Below are 14,639 nucleotides of genomic sequence, written 5' to 3'. Positions count from 1 at the left end.
GGTTTCTTTTTGGGATGTGCTTATGCGCAACTGCTTCTGTGCGGGCCATGAAGCGTGCATTATAAACACACCTCCTCTTCGTGTTTTTATTTCAGTTACTGTGCATAACTCCCCACTAGCTGTATACGGCACTGAGGTTTATCTGAAAAACAAAAACATCGCTGATTTTACTACATAAAAGGGAAAAAAGGAAAGTAGCAATTTATCACATGTTTTTATTGTAGTAACGCCACTTGATTTTTCATTGCAACTGGCATCTTTACTTTCTGTTTTACATTTGCTAGGCAGTGCCGCTGTGCTGCTTCATTCAGCGCACCTTCGTCACTCGGCGAAGGTCTAAGTCACCACAAGTGCTCGGCTCCCATGAGCAGCCTGGTGAGGTTTTATGTATCGCTGTTAAGCCACGCATCCGCCCGTTATCGCGGTACTGCTCACTCCATCCTCACTCCCTTTTGCAGCCCTACCACACTCACCATTACTCATGCCCTCCAAGTTCTTTGTTCACCCACATAGCTTCCCAGCCACCCACTCCTTTCCTAGAGATCCCTCTCCAGCCCACGTACTCCCACACATTTCCCCTACGGCCGTAAACACGAGCTCTTCCCGCATCCCTGCCGTTTCTCCCCTACTGCAGCACTCGCCACCCACTGCCCCCTGAAATCCTGAGCCCTCGGAAGGGCTCAGCGCAGGCACGGCCTCGTTCCACAGCCACCCAGCCCTAAAACAACCGTTCACCGGAACCGTCCCCTGCCGTGGGCCCACCTGGGCTGAGAAGCGGGGCGTGCCTGCCAGGAGGCACGTGCTTCTGGGTCCCGGCTGGCCGTGCCGCGGAGGTGTGCGGTGCCGCTCCACCTCCGGGCAGGCCAAACGGCGCTCAGTGCCGCTCCGATGCCAGTGGGTCGGAGACTGCTTCGGCCGCACACCGTGTCTTGGCGCAGATTGAAGCCAAACATTGGTACTGTGTTCAAACTCACCGAAGAACCCTCCTTATTCTTACCTGCACGATCCTCCTGAAAACGGTGCACAGAACGTAATCGCCATGCAATACCCTCCCTCCTTCGTTACCCCTACACCTAACGCACCTCTCCAAGAAACGCCCAGGAAAGCAAGTGAACACCGATGCGCCACCGAAATCCTGTTTCTATTCGACCAACCAACCATTTATCCCCTTCCACATCCAGCACAGAATTATTTCACTGACGGCTACGCAAACAGCGCTCTTCACCTCCCGTGCATGGCTCTTAGGAACATTTGTCAGATCTACGGGTGAAAGACGCTACAAAACTGATTGATTTTTGGTAAGACCTAACATGAGCAGTACTTTACCGTACCAAAATTGAACTAACGGCGTAATGTGTACAATTCAGCAAGATAAGCATTAACAGAAGATAAAGGTTAGCATCTTAAAACCAAAAATTACACTTTCATTTATAAAGTGGAGCAAACACCGGCTTCACCTGTCAATCCCAGAATAACAGCGTAGAAAAGTAGGAGCCTTTTAAAATTATTTATTGAAGTGCTTGTAACACAACATAACGCAATAGCAATCATTGACTGTAATAATACCGCTTTCTATCCATATACCTCAAATGACTTTACACGCGTTAATTCAGTTGAGTCGTAAGACACCATCACGAAGCAGCCGTTTGCAGATTAAGCTCAGACGGAGCGGCTCGCTCGGGGGGAGCAAAGCCCGTGGCACAGCAAAAAGTAGGGCCAAAGCCAACAGCCGCTCTGGCACTTGAAAAGGCTGCCCCAACCGGCCCCTGAACACGGGGAGAGGCTGTTTCACGGCTACGTTCGCTACTGCTCCTGGCTTTGTACAGTCACACCAACCTATTAAGAAACCAGAGCTGCTCCAGGACATACGTAAGCAAACAAGGTAAGAATTAATGGGGTTTAATTATACCCCTCTGCCGCTCTAGAGGCTGAAGAAGACGGAAGCCTCGGTCGCGGCTGCACACCTATTTACCGAACTGCGTTCAGACGCCGAATCGCCTCATTCCGCAGCGAAGAAATGCTCGGCTGGAGGCGTACGAGCAGAAAAGCAATGAAGCAATTCCACCGCCGCTTCAGACGCTGTTGAGAACTAACGGCGTGCCTCACGAGTGGGCGCAGGGACTGGCAGGGCGTCCCCACCACAAACCCTCCCGATGGGTGAGCGAGGAGGGAGGCGGCAGTTCTGTGCCGGGCAGCCTCGGCTGGAGCCACCCGGGCAGCCTCGGCGGGAGGGACCCGGGCCGCTCCGCCGGGCGGTGCCCCTGCTCGGCCCTGCGGCCGGGCCGGAGGGGAGGCGCGGGACGCCGCAGGGCCGCCCGCCCCCGGAGAACGCGCCCCCCCCACCCCGCCGCGCCGCCGTCCCGCCGGCAGGGGGCGGTGGGGCCGCCCCGCCCCGCGCTCGCCGCCGCCGCCCGCCCCCGGGGCTCTCTCTGCCCGCCAGCACCTACCGCCCGCCGCGCTCCGACGGCGCTTTCTCCTCGGGCCCGACGGCCGCCCGTCCCCGGCCTTCCCCTCCCCCCCCACGCCGCGCCGCTGCGCGGGCGGAGCCGCCCGTCCCCGCCTCGGGCCCGGGAGGACGGGAAGCGGCGGAGCAGCGGGGCCGGAGCGATGCCCGAGGCTCCGGAGGAGGGAGAAGAGGGCGAGGCGAGCCGGTGCGGAGCTCGGCTGCGACGGGCGGGAGTGAGGCGGCTGCTCCTCGAGTGCTGCTGGAAACGTTAATTATCCAGCCCCTTCCCGAGATCCAACTTGGAAGAACCGTTCTAACTAGTAAATAATTGCACTTATCATTGCATCAGTTTAGTTTAAAGAGCTGACAAACCCCTCTAAACTCAAAGCACAATTAGTCATTAGGGTCTAGTTTTTCAGCACTGTTAAGCAATTTGTAACCCATTCCTTTTAATAGGGTTATGCATTACTTAACCGACACAGATCTCTTGAAAACTGAAACCGCTGGCTATGAAGCAGCAACCTTGTTCATTAGCTTCCATGATAGTCAAATCATCTATAAACCCCGTGTTTAATGGCCAGCCGATGAATAATCAATGTCTCACTTTTCATCGGAGTGTGAAAGCGAGAATAATCTAATACACCCGTCCCCCTGGTAAAAGGGGAGGCCTTGGGTTCCGCTTCTATTCAGGGCTGATTTATAACCCAATGGAAACCTGATGTAAACATATGATCAATGAGTCCCATCATTGCTGATAATAACCCCCAACCGGCCCACTCCCTCATCTCAAAAGCCATCCCTTTAGGCTATTAGTTTCGTCCAGCTAATCCTCTCTACTATTTCTGCCTGCTGCTTTTACCTTGGCCATCCGTTCAGTCCAGCAGACTCAGAAGTAATTTTATACGCAGCAGAGAGCGGGTGGAATTGATTTTTCACTCAGTGCTCAGTTCCCATCTGAATAATTATCAATTTTACTGCCTCATAAAGGGAAGAGTCAAAATTTCAAATCAATTCAAAAGAGCTTCTGAGACTACAGAAACTGTGCATGAGAATAAAGGTCAAAGTTGTCGGTGACCTCGGGAGATGATGTCAGATATTAGTACACTGAGTAGTTGACATCAGAGGCACTCAATACAATATGACTAGTGCTAATGCAAATCATATTTATGCTGACTACTGGAGACAGGCCATTAATATTTAAAAGAGTATGTGAAAGCCTGCATTCAAAATAAATATAACGTATTCCGCAGAATCTGAAGTTAATAAAGACAGATCACCGCCTAGGCGTAGGCTGTGAAGCGGAAGATTACTGCATATTAACAGCCAAAGTATTACATCAAGATCGCCACAAAGGCAGGAAAGTCCGGGGCCCAGGTTGCTGTTCCGTCCTTTACGTTCACACCACTGCACAGACGGTGCGATACTGAGCCATCTGACATACCCAAACGCTGACTTCGTTGCTAGTGAAACCCCTGTTAGGCAAGTAAAACACAAGAACCTGCAATATGACAAGGGAATCACCGTATTCTGATAATGATGTCAATAATAAACGTCATTAATATTCTCACAATATGCTATATGCTGCCAGGAACATATTAGCTACCGTTAGTTACTTTTCACCTTCAATTAGAACAGTAAACGAACGACAACGATCGCTGTGGTGACTGTATGCCAGGCTTTTTCCAAACGACAGCGTACCTACGGGGGAAACGCAAAGACGACCACGCCAACCATTTGCGTTTTGTTAATAACCTCCGGTTTTGTTAAAAGCCTCCAGACCTGTGAAACACGTTTCCTGAAATGGCCTCTTTGCAACCGCATTAGGAATCTGGAGATTCCTGTAAATAGGCGTTTTCAAATAGTTTAATGAGATTTTAAGGGCACGTGGCACAGAGCGCACGCGGAGATACGCAGCTACAAACACCCTGATCTCCCCGTACCGTACGTGGGCTGTGATAAACCTGACGGAGCTGGGAAGGGGGAAATCTCTCCTAAGCAGCACGGTGGCCGCTTCCTTTTCAGAAGCATGAGATTTAATTTCTATTGTATTTACCTTTAACAGAAAAAAAATCCCACTGCGTCACCTACTGCAAAATAAAATTCTTCAACTCGATAGCATACAGCCATTCAGTTTACAGAGTTCATTACCAAAACGTGTGGTTCAATGCCAGCATTTGGTCTTCTTCCTCCTAAAATGCTTTAGAGAGCTTTCCTTCCCATTTGTCTATAGAAACGTATTGATGATCTCACACACCTTTTTTTATGACCAAAAACGAAACACCAAGTTTTAAGATACTGTATAGCCAGGTATAGTAGCTATGCTCTTCAGTACGACAACGAGTATCTTCAGTCTTTGGTTGTCATGAGAACACGGCTGAAGTTACTCAGGGTTGCATATCAGCGTAGGGAGGTTTGTTCTGTTACTAAATAGCCAATGCTACCCCGGTGTCCAGGACCACCAAAAAAACCCGAAAAAAACCCCAGGAAAATTCAGAAATGGAATAATACCCCGTAGAAAAGACTGCTGATTCACCTGCTGTAGAACTTCTGGGTTCTGCTGCATGAAGTGAAGCAATCTCTGTCCATCCTGTGAAATCTCTCTACACCTCAGAGTCTTCTTGCCTTCTTTAGCGAGGTGCTTGAAGAGGTAGGTGACAATGTAGTCTAAACTAGCGCAACAGCTGGAGGAGACAATCGTATCTGTGTAAAAAATGAAACAGTTTTGAAATTGTTTCCATAAAAGAATAATTAAAAATGACATTTTATAGTACTTGGAGAGCTCAACTTTAATAATCTCTTTGACATTAGGCTAATCGATACATCAACAAGCCTATTTTTGATACGTGAGTTGACTAGCTTTGAAGACTGCTTTTATTAACACGCAGCGGTACTAAACCTTTGCTTTTCAGTAACAGGATAGCTCCATGTACTAAAGATCCTAGGAACCCCAGTGAGCTTCAATCACAACGGTCTGAATGCCACTGCCCCTCTGCGTACTGGGAAATGCAGGATGAGGGTTGACATCTTACTGGTATTCAGTTCCACATGCAGAAGGCTCCAGGTTCCTGGAAACTAAAATTCTGGTTCGATCTGCTGACTGAATAGGCAAGGTGAAATCAGTAGAGCTGTTGCGCGTCCAGGTTTTTCTCAAGCAGCGTTTCACAATGCTTATCTGCCCCAAATAGCTTACAATCCATGTCAGGTGGCAAACAACGAACAAGGGCCATTAAAGGCAGTAAAAGAGTGATCACGGAACAGCCAGTTAGTCTTTTTGCTTAACAACTAATAATTCAACTAGGTTAAAGTACATTAAGTATGGCTGGCAACAACACGACAGCAGTCGCTACTGAACACTTCATGAATGTCACCAAAACCGAAAGTCGTGACAGCGAAGGAGGATACTGTTGAAAAGCGGAAGCAAAAGCTGCCTCGTATCTTTACTTACTGTTTCTATAAGTAAGGGAGATTAAAAGCTTAAACCTATTTGCAGAGTAAATATGTCTGTCTGATTTATGTAAGCTATTTTGTTGCTAGGTGTTGCCTGCTGTGCCGCTGCTGTGAAAGAGGATTCTGCTCACTGCTACGCATCAGCACGACGGGAACAGCACACTGGTCCTGGGCTCTCAGGCACGCTCCTCTCATCTCCTTCTGGAAAACAGTGGTGCACCCTTCCCTCTGCCCAGCGGCCGTCTCCTTCTGGCCTGACACCTCAGACACTCCTTGGTCCCCACACCAGTGGCCGTGACTTTGCCATTAAAACAGCCGTGCTGCCTCCCAGCTCCGGTTCTGTAATCCTGGCCAGAGCCACATCCTTCAACGACTGCCGGTTCCTCGCGATACCAACACCGGCTGAAGCTCCTTGTAGACGTGCAGCGGTTTAACCTGCTGGGCGGGTGCAAGGTTTAGCCCTAAGTGGTATTCTCCGCAATTTCAAAGACCAGATCGCAGCGAGCGGAGCGTTTAGGACTCCATCCTCTTGCCGCTGACTTCAGCTAGAACTTGTCTAGGCCTTTTATAGTTCACAGTATTTATTTTAGATGGGCCACTGGAGTAAGGGATGTGTGGGGGCTGCAAACGGAATTAAACTGTTAAAATGCTCATTCTGAGGGAAAAGGGATTAGAAGGATCCAATTAAATGTACCTTGAATTCTTTAAACTATGCTAATTTGGAGGCCTGCCAACCTTGCAGTGTTCATTTAAACACATCCCTCAAGACACTGAAGTATTTTGATCTGTGTCTGTTTAACTCCTTAAGCTCTGTGCTGACGCTATTAACCCTTCGCCATCTAAAAACTGATTGTATTTTGCTAAGGGTGTTCTGAAGTAAACACTGAAGAAACATTTACAGGCGAGGAACATACAAGTGGTCTCCTAAGACTTGATCTTCCAAAGCAACCGGCTGACTTAACGGCAGGAGTTGAGAGCGATCTAACAGCTCACAGAAATGAGCTGGAGCATCCCAACTCTGTCTCCGCTGGACCAGTGAGCTTCCTCGGACTGCATTCAACAGGGCAGGATGTTAAGACACATTGCCGGAACAAAGCTGAGTTCAAAGTTATGAGTCTCGCCAAAGTCAAGACCGCAGAATCTGGCACTCATTGCGTTCTCAACCAAAACAGCCCCGCATATAAACTAGCAATGCAATTCATGGCGGAACTGAATCGCCATCAATAACAACAAGTGACTGATTTGAAAATTCGTATTTCATAGGAGGACTCTGCTGTGTTTCTAAACCAGTGCTTAACTCTATTTCTTTTTAAATTGAATAATACAAAGTAAATCACTATCATCAGTTTACAAAACAGCAGTAGTTCTAAACATGCTGATACTGTACAAGCAGATATTTTACATTCGACAGTAAGTGATTTTAGCAGGACAGCAGACAGGTCTATGCTATCATTTGCTCATGAGAATCTGATACGAGTGTTAAGAGCTACTTAAATTTGCCCATAACTATATATCAAATATGCTTCCCTATGCTCATTTTTCCTTTTGATTGCAAGGATATAACAGACGGGGAGCGTCAAGCAAACTCCCTTGAATGACTCTTCTGGGCATGTGGAACCTTGTGCTGGAGCAGAATAGTGTTCTCACTAAATCTTAGCGAGACAAGCCAGCCAACCAAATAAATAGAGCAACCGAGAGCAACATGGAGCTACCAATTCCGGCCTACGGACAGAAGAAATGGGTGGAGAAGACAGAAAAAAGATAGAGTTATAAAGGAAACTGAGATAAAAGCTTGGGCTAATCAGGAAAAATGCAGTCAAAACCACATTTCTCACTTCTGGTCAACTGGTGAGGCCGCACCTCGAATGCTGTGTTCAGTTTTGGGCCCCTCACTACAAGAAGGACATTGAGGTGCTGGAGCGTGTCCAGAGAAGGGCGACGAAGCTGGTGAGGGGTCTGGAGCACAAGTCTGATGAGGAGCGGCTGAGGGAGCTGGGGTTGTTCAGTCTGGAGAAGAGGAGGCTGAGGGGAGACCTCATCGCTCTCTGCAACTGCCTGAAATGGGGTTGTGGTGAGGTGGGTGTTGGTCTCTTCTCCCAAGTGACTAGCGACAGGACGAGAGGAAACGGCCTCAAGTTGTGCCAGGGGAGGCTTAGGCTGGATATGAGGAGAGGGTGGTGAAGCACTGGAAGAGGCTGCCCAGGGAGGTGGTGGAGTCACCATCCCTGGAGGTGTTCAAGGAACGTGTGGACGTGGCCCTGCGGGACACGGTTTAGTGGGCATGGTGGGGTTGGGTCAATGGTTGGACTTGATGATCTTGCAGGTCTTTTCCAACCTTAGTGATTCTGTGTAATCATTTGGCTCTCGAAGCAAGCAGGCCATGGTTACAGAACACGCCAAAACCAGCTCCATGTGTGTCAGCCCAGATCCAGTAACAGTTCAGTAGTTTTGCCCAACAAAACCAAGCTCTCTGGACTCACTCGATGGCAAGGTAGGCGCTGGTGGTGCACAGGGGACAAGGATGACGGCTCTGGCACCAGTCACCATCACATTCAGCTAGCTCTTTTGGTTTCTTCTTTGCCACAGTATGCATTCATTTCAGGTTTTGGGGGCTCACTTTACACGCACTTTTTTATTATCTGTGTGTTTTTGCCTTACGCAGGCAATTCCAATCAGCCATTAGCTCAAGTAACTGGAAGTTGAGTGTGTATGTTGGAATGGGATCTGTTATTTAAAAAAAGCCAACAAAACCCCCAAACAATTTGAGGATGGCTTTTGGTCTCAACAAGATGACAACAGCATGCTGAAGGGGAATTATTTTTCAACAGTTCAATGACATTACTGAATCTCTGCAAATTAAAAGATTTTGTTTTGTTTTTCACATAAAGGCAAGGAGAGGGAGTTAAGTGGTATTTTCCTTGTCCATCAATTGCGTACAGTTCAATACTGGCATTATTTGCCTTTGAGACTAAACCTGGAAAGTAAATGGATTTAGCAATTTAACATCTAAATTAGGCAGCAAGACAGAAAAAATGTTTTACTTTTTCCTCAATGAATAGCATATATACTATTAATCATATGAGAATTAGAAAAGCTTTGCAGAGATTAGCGACAACATGCCAGGCAGACTACATTAAAAGGCTCTGATCCACTGAGTCAGCTGTGAAAAAGCCAGGTAAACACTTTAGAAGAGAACTATTGGAGTGTTTATCCTCGCAATAAAAGCTTAGATGAGGGCTTCCATTATAGCTGATTTACCGCTAGGCGCGCTTCAGAAGGAATACGTATTCTTTCACAGTGTTTATAGAGCGTGGAATCAAGCAAGGTATTTACTCAGCAACAGAATGAACACTCCTCAGAAATAAGGATTTGGGGAATGTTTATCCTACAGCTGACAACAATGGGAGTCTCAAAGGTTTCACATGTGTAAAGTGAATAGAGCAAAAAAATGTCAGATACTTTTTTTCTGTGAAAGAGAAGTGATCTCCTGGTATTTAATTTTTAAAATAAAAAGACAGCTATTTCGTTTTTATAAACGTTGCTGAAAACGACTTGTATGTTCTAATCAGCTGAAAACACAATTCCCCCTCAGATGGCTTATAGCCCTGAGCTCTACTATTCCAAAATCTTCTTGTGGCACTGACAGAATTCCGTGCAAAAGGCAACGCTTGGATCTACGTACCCCTTTTCCAAGGGCAGAAGGATGTATGTGACCAAGTAACATGCAGGAAATAAATTTGTATTTCACTGTCTGACAATTGGTAACGCCTCAAATAGCAACATTTTAAAAGGGATAAAACATTCAGAAGAATCACAGAATCACTAAGGTTGGAAAAGACCTGTAAGATCATCAAGTCTAACCACCAACCAACACCACCATGCCCATTAAACCATGTCCCGCGGGGCCACGTCCACACGTTCCTTGAATGACCCTTCAGAAATGAATGACTCTTCAGAAAACGCAGTGACAGGTAACTAACTCTTGAGACGATTAAAAAGAAATAAATTAACATTAAAAGCTATAAACAGACCAAAGAGCAGTTCATCTGGACGTGTCACTGTAAGAGGATGGAAAATTGTTCAGTTCACTACGAAAATAAAACTTCTTGAACACAAATGAGGAATTTAATGGCTGACATCAATATCAATTCTTGATACACGCAGTGTTAAGAAACATGATCGTAAGGAAATCAATAATCACTCTATCATGTCACCAGGAAAGGTGAAAAAGAAGCGTTTTTCAGCTCACGGAAAGTAAGTATTCCCAAAGATTAGGGGCTGCCTAGGCATTTGGACAGAATCAAAACGGTTTTGGAAAGCTAGAGAATCCAAGTGGAAAGTGTAGGGAAAATACCAGTAGGATCCTAAAGGTGGTGGCAGAAACCAAACGGTACCATCCTCCAGCCCAGCCTCCTGCCCAAAACAGGGTTGGCATCAGGCAGGTTCCTCAGGACCTTCTCCAGTATTTGGGAATATCTCCAAGGATGGAGATTCCCCGCTCTCTCTGGGCGATACGGAAACAGCCAGGTCTTACTGCCAGACAGATTTGGCAAGTCTCAAAGACTGAAAAACTACCCGAGTTTGGAGGAATCAAAGTAAACATAGAAAAAATGAACATGAAAGTGAGCATAATAGCTGTTGACGGGCTGCATCAAGCCTTCAGTGTACTTAAAAGCTCCTACACACTTTGTTTTAGTCTCACGTGTTTGTATTTATTTTAGGTGCTTTAAGGACATTAAGGTGAACTGAAGGAGAGCATTGGCCAAGCAAATCTACGGCTTATGAAATGTGGAAAAAAAATAAGTGAGCTGTTAAAATTTTTTTGATACTTTTCTCAGCAGAATATCAGGAATTCCACCAAATAAAAGTTTTCTAAGAAAACATCTATGTTCCTAAAAACTAGTAATTCTTCATGCTTAAAACTCCCAGATACCTAAACTGCAAAAGTTTAAAGTGAAAATTGGAAATAGATACTTTTCTTACTCCTCCTCCCTGCCTTGAGTAAGAGATCAACACTTTTGGAGAGGGGAAAATAAACATAACACGTGAAAGCTGAACCTTATATAGCTTTTACATTTTCTTCTGGCTTTTACAGGAATTCAAACCGGGTTTCAAAGAGATGGTTAAAGTAAACTCGGTACGCTAGTGAATTAGCAAAACGAATATAACCAGGGTCTCAAATGGAAGAGGTGGAATGGGGAGTGATAACAGAGAACAATATATCCGTTTGCGAACGATCAACAGGCAGCCTCCTCGCAGAACCAGCCCGTGGGCAGAAACTGCTGTACCATCATTCCAGGTGACAAAGCTCTCAAAATATCTGGGAGAAGATGGATTTCAGCATTATATAATAAAATGACCTGAATACTTCCTTGCTACTGTTGCTTAGCTCTTCCCTCCCCATTTTCTCTCTAAGAGTGGTTCCCCTCTTGCAGCAAAAACTGCTGAATGTGTTTAACATAGCAAATGCTTTGTGAGTCTCGGTGCATTCACGCATTCCTGCGGGGCTGGACTGACGCTTGGCGGTAATGAGAAACACTGGCTATTACAGAGTAACAGCTACAAACACTAACGTTATACCTTCCTATTTTTTTTTCCTTAATAACCACCCTAATCAATAAATATGACTGTAAGGTTTTGAACAGCTTCTCAGGCAAAAACTCTATAAATGCGTAGTATTCCTAGGTGATCGGAATGTAACTGCATGATTTATTTTTTCTTCCCCCAAATGCTCAGCCTCCATATTCCAAATGACTTTAGGCTACCAACCGTCCCCCCCCCAACCCCCAGATGTTTGGACAGTCATCTGGTTAAAAAGCCTAAATTAAACCGCGCAAGCGACTGAAATGACCTGCAATCAGACTGCTGCATTTTTATCGTTACTCAGGGTTTGCTTCTGTTCCACTGATTCTCCGCTGAAGCGTATTCAGGAAGCACGGAATAACTAGTTGCTTTTTCCCCCACGGATAAAGATACCTTTACATTTCTCAAATCGTATCACAGCCGTGCAGAACAACCGTTATTTACACAACAGCTACATTGATCAAATAAAACCAAAACCCCACAGATTCCCATACGCATATTAATACATTTTACTTCTGAATAACAAATGCAGGAATTTTCAGTACAACCCTAGTGGAGGCACATTAATAATTTTAACAATTCTGGCTTGTAAGAAAAGACAATTTTAAAATGCTATCTGTAAAAACCTACAGGTTAGACGTTTAAAAGAACTTAGCTCTATTAACCGAAAGAGTCACATTCTTAAAATGTTCAAAAGCCAGCGTCTTCCCCTGTCACTTGATATTAATTTTTTTAAGATGCAAATGAACATGCTGCTTTGAAAATCCTAGATAGCTAAATACTTGAATTCTTTTTTTAGCCAAGTGTAATTCTTACCTACTGCAGTAAGTCCTTCAGATATTGAAGTAAGAATATAGATTAGGACGCGAGGTTCTAAACTGGTAATGAAACTCATATGATCTTGGGTCAGACACTCCAAAAGCGGGTAGTAAGACTGGCTTAGTTTTCGATATTGCTGAAAAAAAAAGAGTACACATTCATAGAAAATATCGATGTTACCATTGACTAACATTAACAGCATTAACAGATGACAGAAGAATGATCTTACAGTTTTTATGATGCGATAAATTCTAATTTAGCCATTAAATCAGAATATTTGTAGAGACAAAATATTTGCTTGTCTTGAGCAGATTTCAACTTTTTCAAATTTACCATAGGATAGAAACTCGCTGCTAGTTTAAAATAAGCTCAGGATAATACAACAACGCTATCATGCTTCAACATTCTACACAGCTATCAGCCTCGTAAACGCAGTATAGCGTTCTGTCCAGGGCGTCAGTTTGACAGGATTACGGCCCATACCTTACCTTCTGCAGGAAATCTTATTAAGATTTATCACAGATTTCCCCAAATCATCTCAGAGACGGACTTTTTTTTTTTTTTTGGCGCTTAAGCGAGGTCCTGCAACAGGCTCTGCGCAGGCCAAGGCATTTGCTTGAACCCGTTGGCCCAATCAGCATCTTACTCTTACGGACTCTTATTTAGGGCATTTATTGTTGGATGGCTAGGAACGTGCCAAATATGCGCACTTCACTGTACAACCTATACACCGATTTTAATTGAGAGCAACTTTTCAGTTCCAAGGACTTTCTTTACGTGGCAAGCATAAATCTGGGTATTAACCATCTTTAACTATCCCAAATTTGTCCCTTCCTGCAAGAAAATGCCAGCGCTGAACTAAAGCGTCACGAAGAAAATGTCACAGTTCAAATTTAGGCTGATGTTGCCAAAAATCTCTTGTCTTCCCACAGAGAAGTGGGAACACGGTGTAGTTTAAAATGAAAGTTTTAAATTTTATGGGGAATGCACAGTGACAATTTACAGATTGAAACTAATTGCAGAGTGGCTGAATAGGTGAGGATGTTTTACACAGCATGCAGGCAACCTAAATGGGTTTGCAAGTACAGAAAGGAAAAAAACTTTGCATTTCTCTCTTTTACGACAAACCTAGTGAAAATTCTGGAAAAGCTCCCGTTTCACGTGGCAGTTCAGTCATACCTGTATTTTAGATGTCGCTATATAAATAAATTCAAGTCATTGAACCGAAAACTGCATTTGAGCTCTTCTAGATCCCCCTGTCTCATTATAACCATACAAAGCCTGTGGTGGTGTTATTTCATATTTCACGTAAAGACTCCCAAGATGAGTAATTGCTTACTAGCAAGTCACTGTGGGATACTGAAAGCAGCATTTTGACAAAGGCCTGAAGTACATTGTCAAAGTGGTTGTCCCCGTACAACTTGAAGACGCCAAAGCTGACATAATTTCCACATAAGGCAGATTTGAGTGCAGAGTAACAGATGGAAATGCCCTTGAGTTTCAACGGATAAACCTGATCTTTTGACAAAGTCCCAAGAGAGAGGATCTGATTACCTGTTTTCATAAAAAGAAAGAAAGAAAGAAACTTACATAAGCAGCTGCAAATCTAAAATATTTTGATGGCACTATCTAAGCTTATTTTTTTGTCTTTATTTTCATTACTATTTGGAAGGAAAATTGTTTCCGCATTTGATGGACAAGATCTGTTAAGCAAGCATGGCTAGAACTTAAAAGCCACTAAGGAATTAGCATGCAAAATTTAAAATCTAAGCTATGGAATTCCCGTCATTGATGTGCGGCCCGACCACGACTGGGTCTATCAGCATGAACTCCTTAATCTGAACAGAGTTGCAACACATGGTTTTACAGTTTCTCATGCTGCAGCAAAGTCTGGTTTTGATCCATTACCATGCCGGTCTCTTGGGATGGTTGCTGATATATACACACACTAAATATATCCCTCAGAAAACAAATATGTCCATTAGAAAAGCCTCTATTTTACCAGTCACAGATGGGAATGACTTTTTAATTAAACTCTGTGTTTATAATGTCAAAATAACGGCTAATGGTAAATATTTGCTGTTGCTATTAACAGGCAATAGTGACTTTTGGATCAAGCGTGCAGCAGCGCAGTAGATCCCGCTGCAATCCTCTGTACAAATCTAATTATTCACAAGGCCTCATTACCAAGTTTTCTAAGTATCTTGTAATAATTTAATGCTCATCTTCACAGCACCCCAGAGCTAGTCTTCACGACAAATTTTTTTTTAACCTGAAGGAATTCATGAAAGTGAGCTAAAACAGCAGAACGAACACGGCAACGATTAAGTAACTCAATTCTACC

At 44.7% G+C, this 14,639-nt stretch overlaps 1 protein-coding gene across 1 annotated transcript in view; it reads right to left on the bottom strand.

Moving 5' to 3' along the window:
- The window catches only part of RANBP17 (RAN binding protein 17), a 163,572-nt gene that overhangs the window by 20,321 nt on the left and 128,612 nt on the right, over positions 1-14,639 (bottom strand). Inside the window, exons 23-25 of the mRNA XM_059825591.1 lie at positions 13,635-13,849; positions 12,293-12,431; positions 4,980-5,146 (exon numbers count right to left, since the gene is read on the bottom strand). Of these exons, the coding sequence (XP_059681574.1) occupies positions 4,980-5,146; positions 12,293-12,431; positions 13,635-13,849 (521 nt within the window). The remainder of the gene's footprint in view (positions 1-4,979; positions 5,147-12,292; positions 12,432-13,634; positions 13,850-14,639) is intronic.

Source organism: Gavia stellata, chromosome 16, assembly GCF_030936135.1.
Source record: "Gavia stellata isolate bGavSte3 chromosome 16, bGavSte3.hap2, whole genome shotgun sequence".
Taxonomy (NCBI): Eukaryota; Metazoa; Chordata; class Aves; order Gaviiformes; family Gaviidae; genus Gavia; species Gavia stellata.
This window is presented reverse-complemented; position numbering and strand designations above follow the sequence as displayed.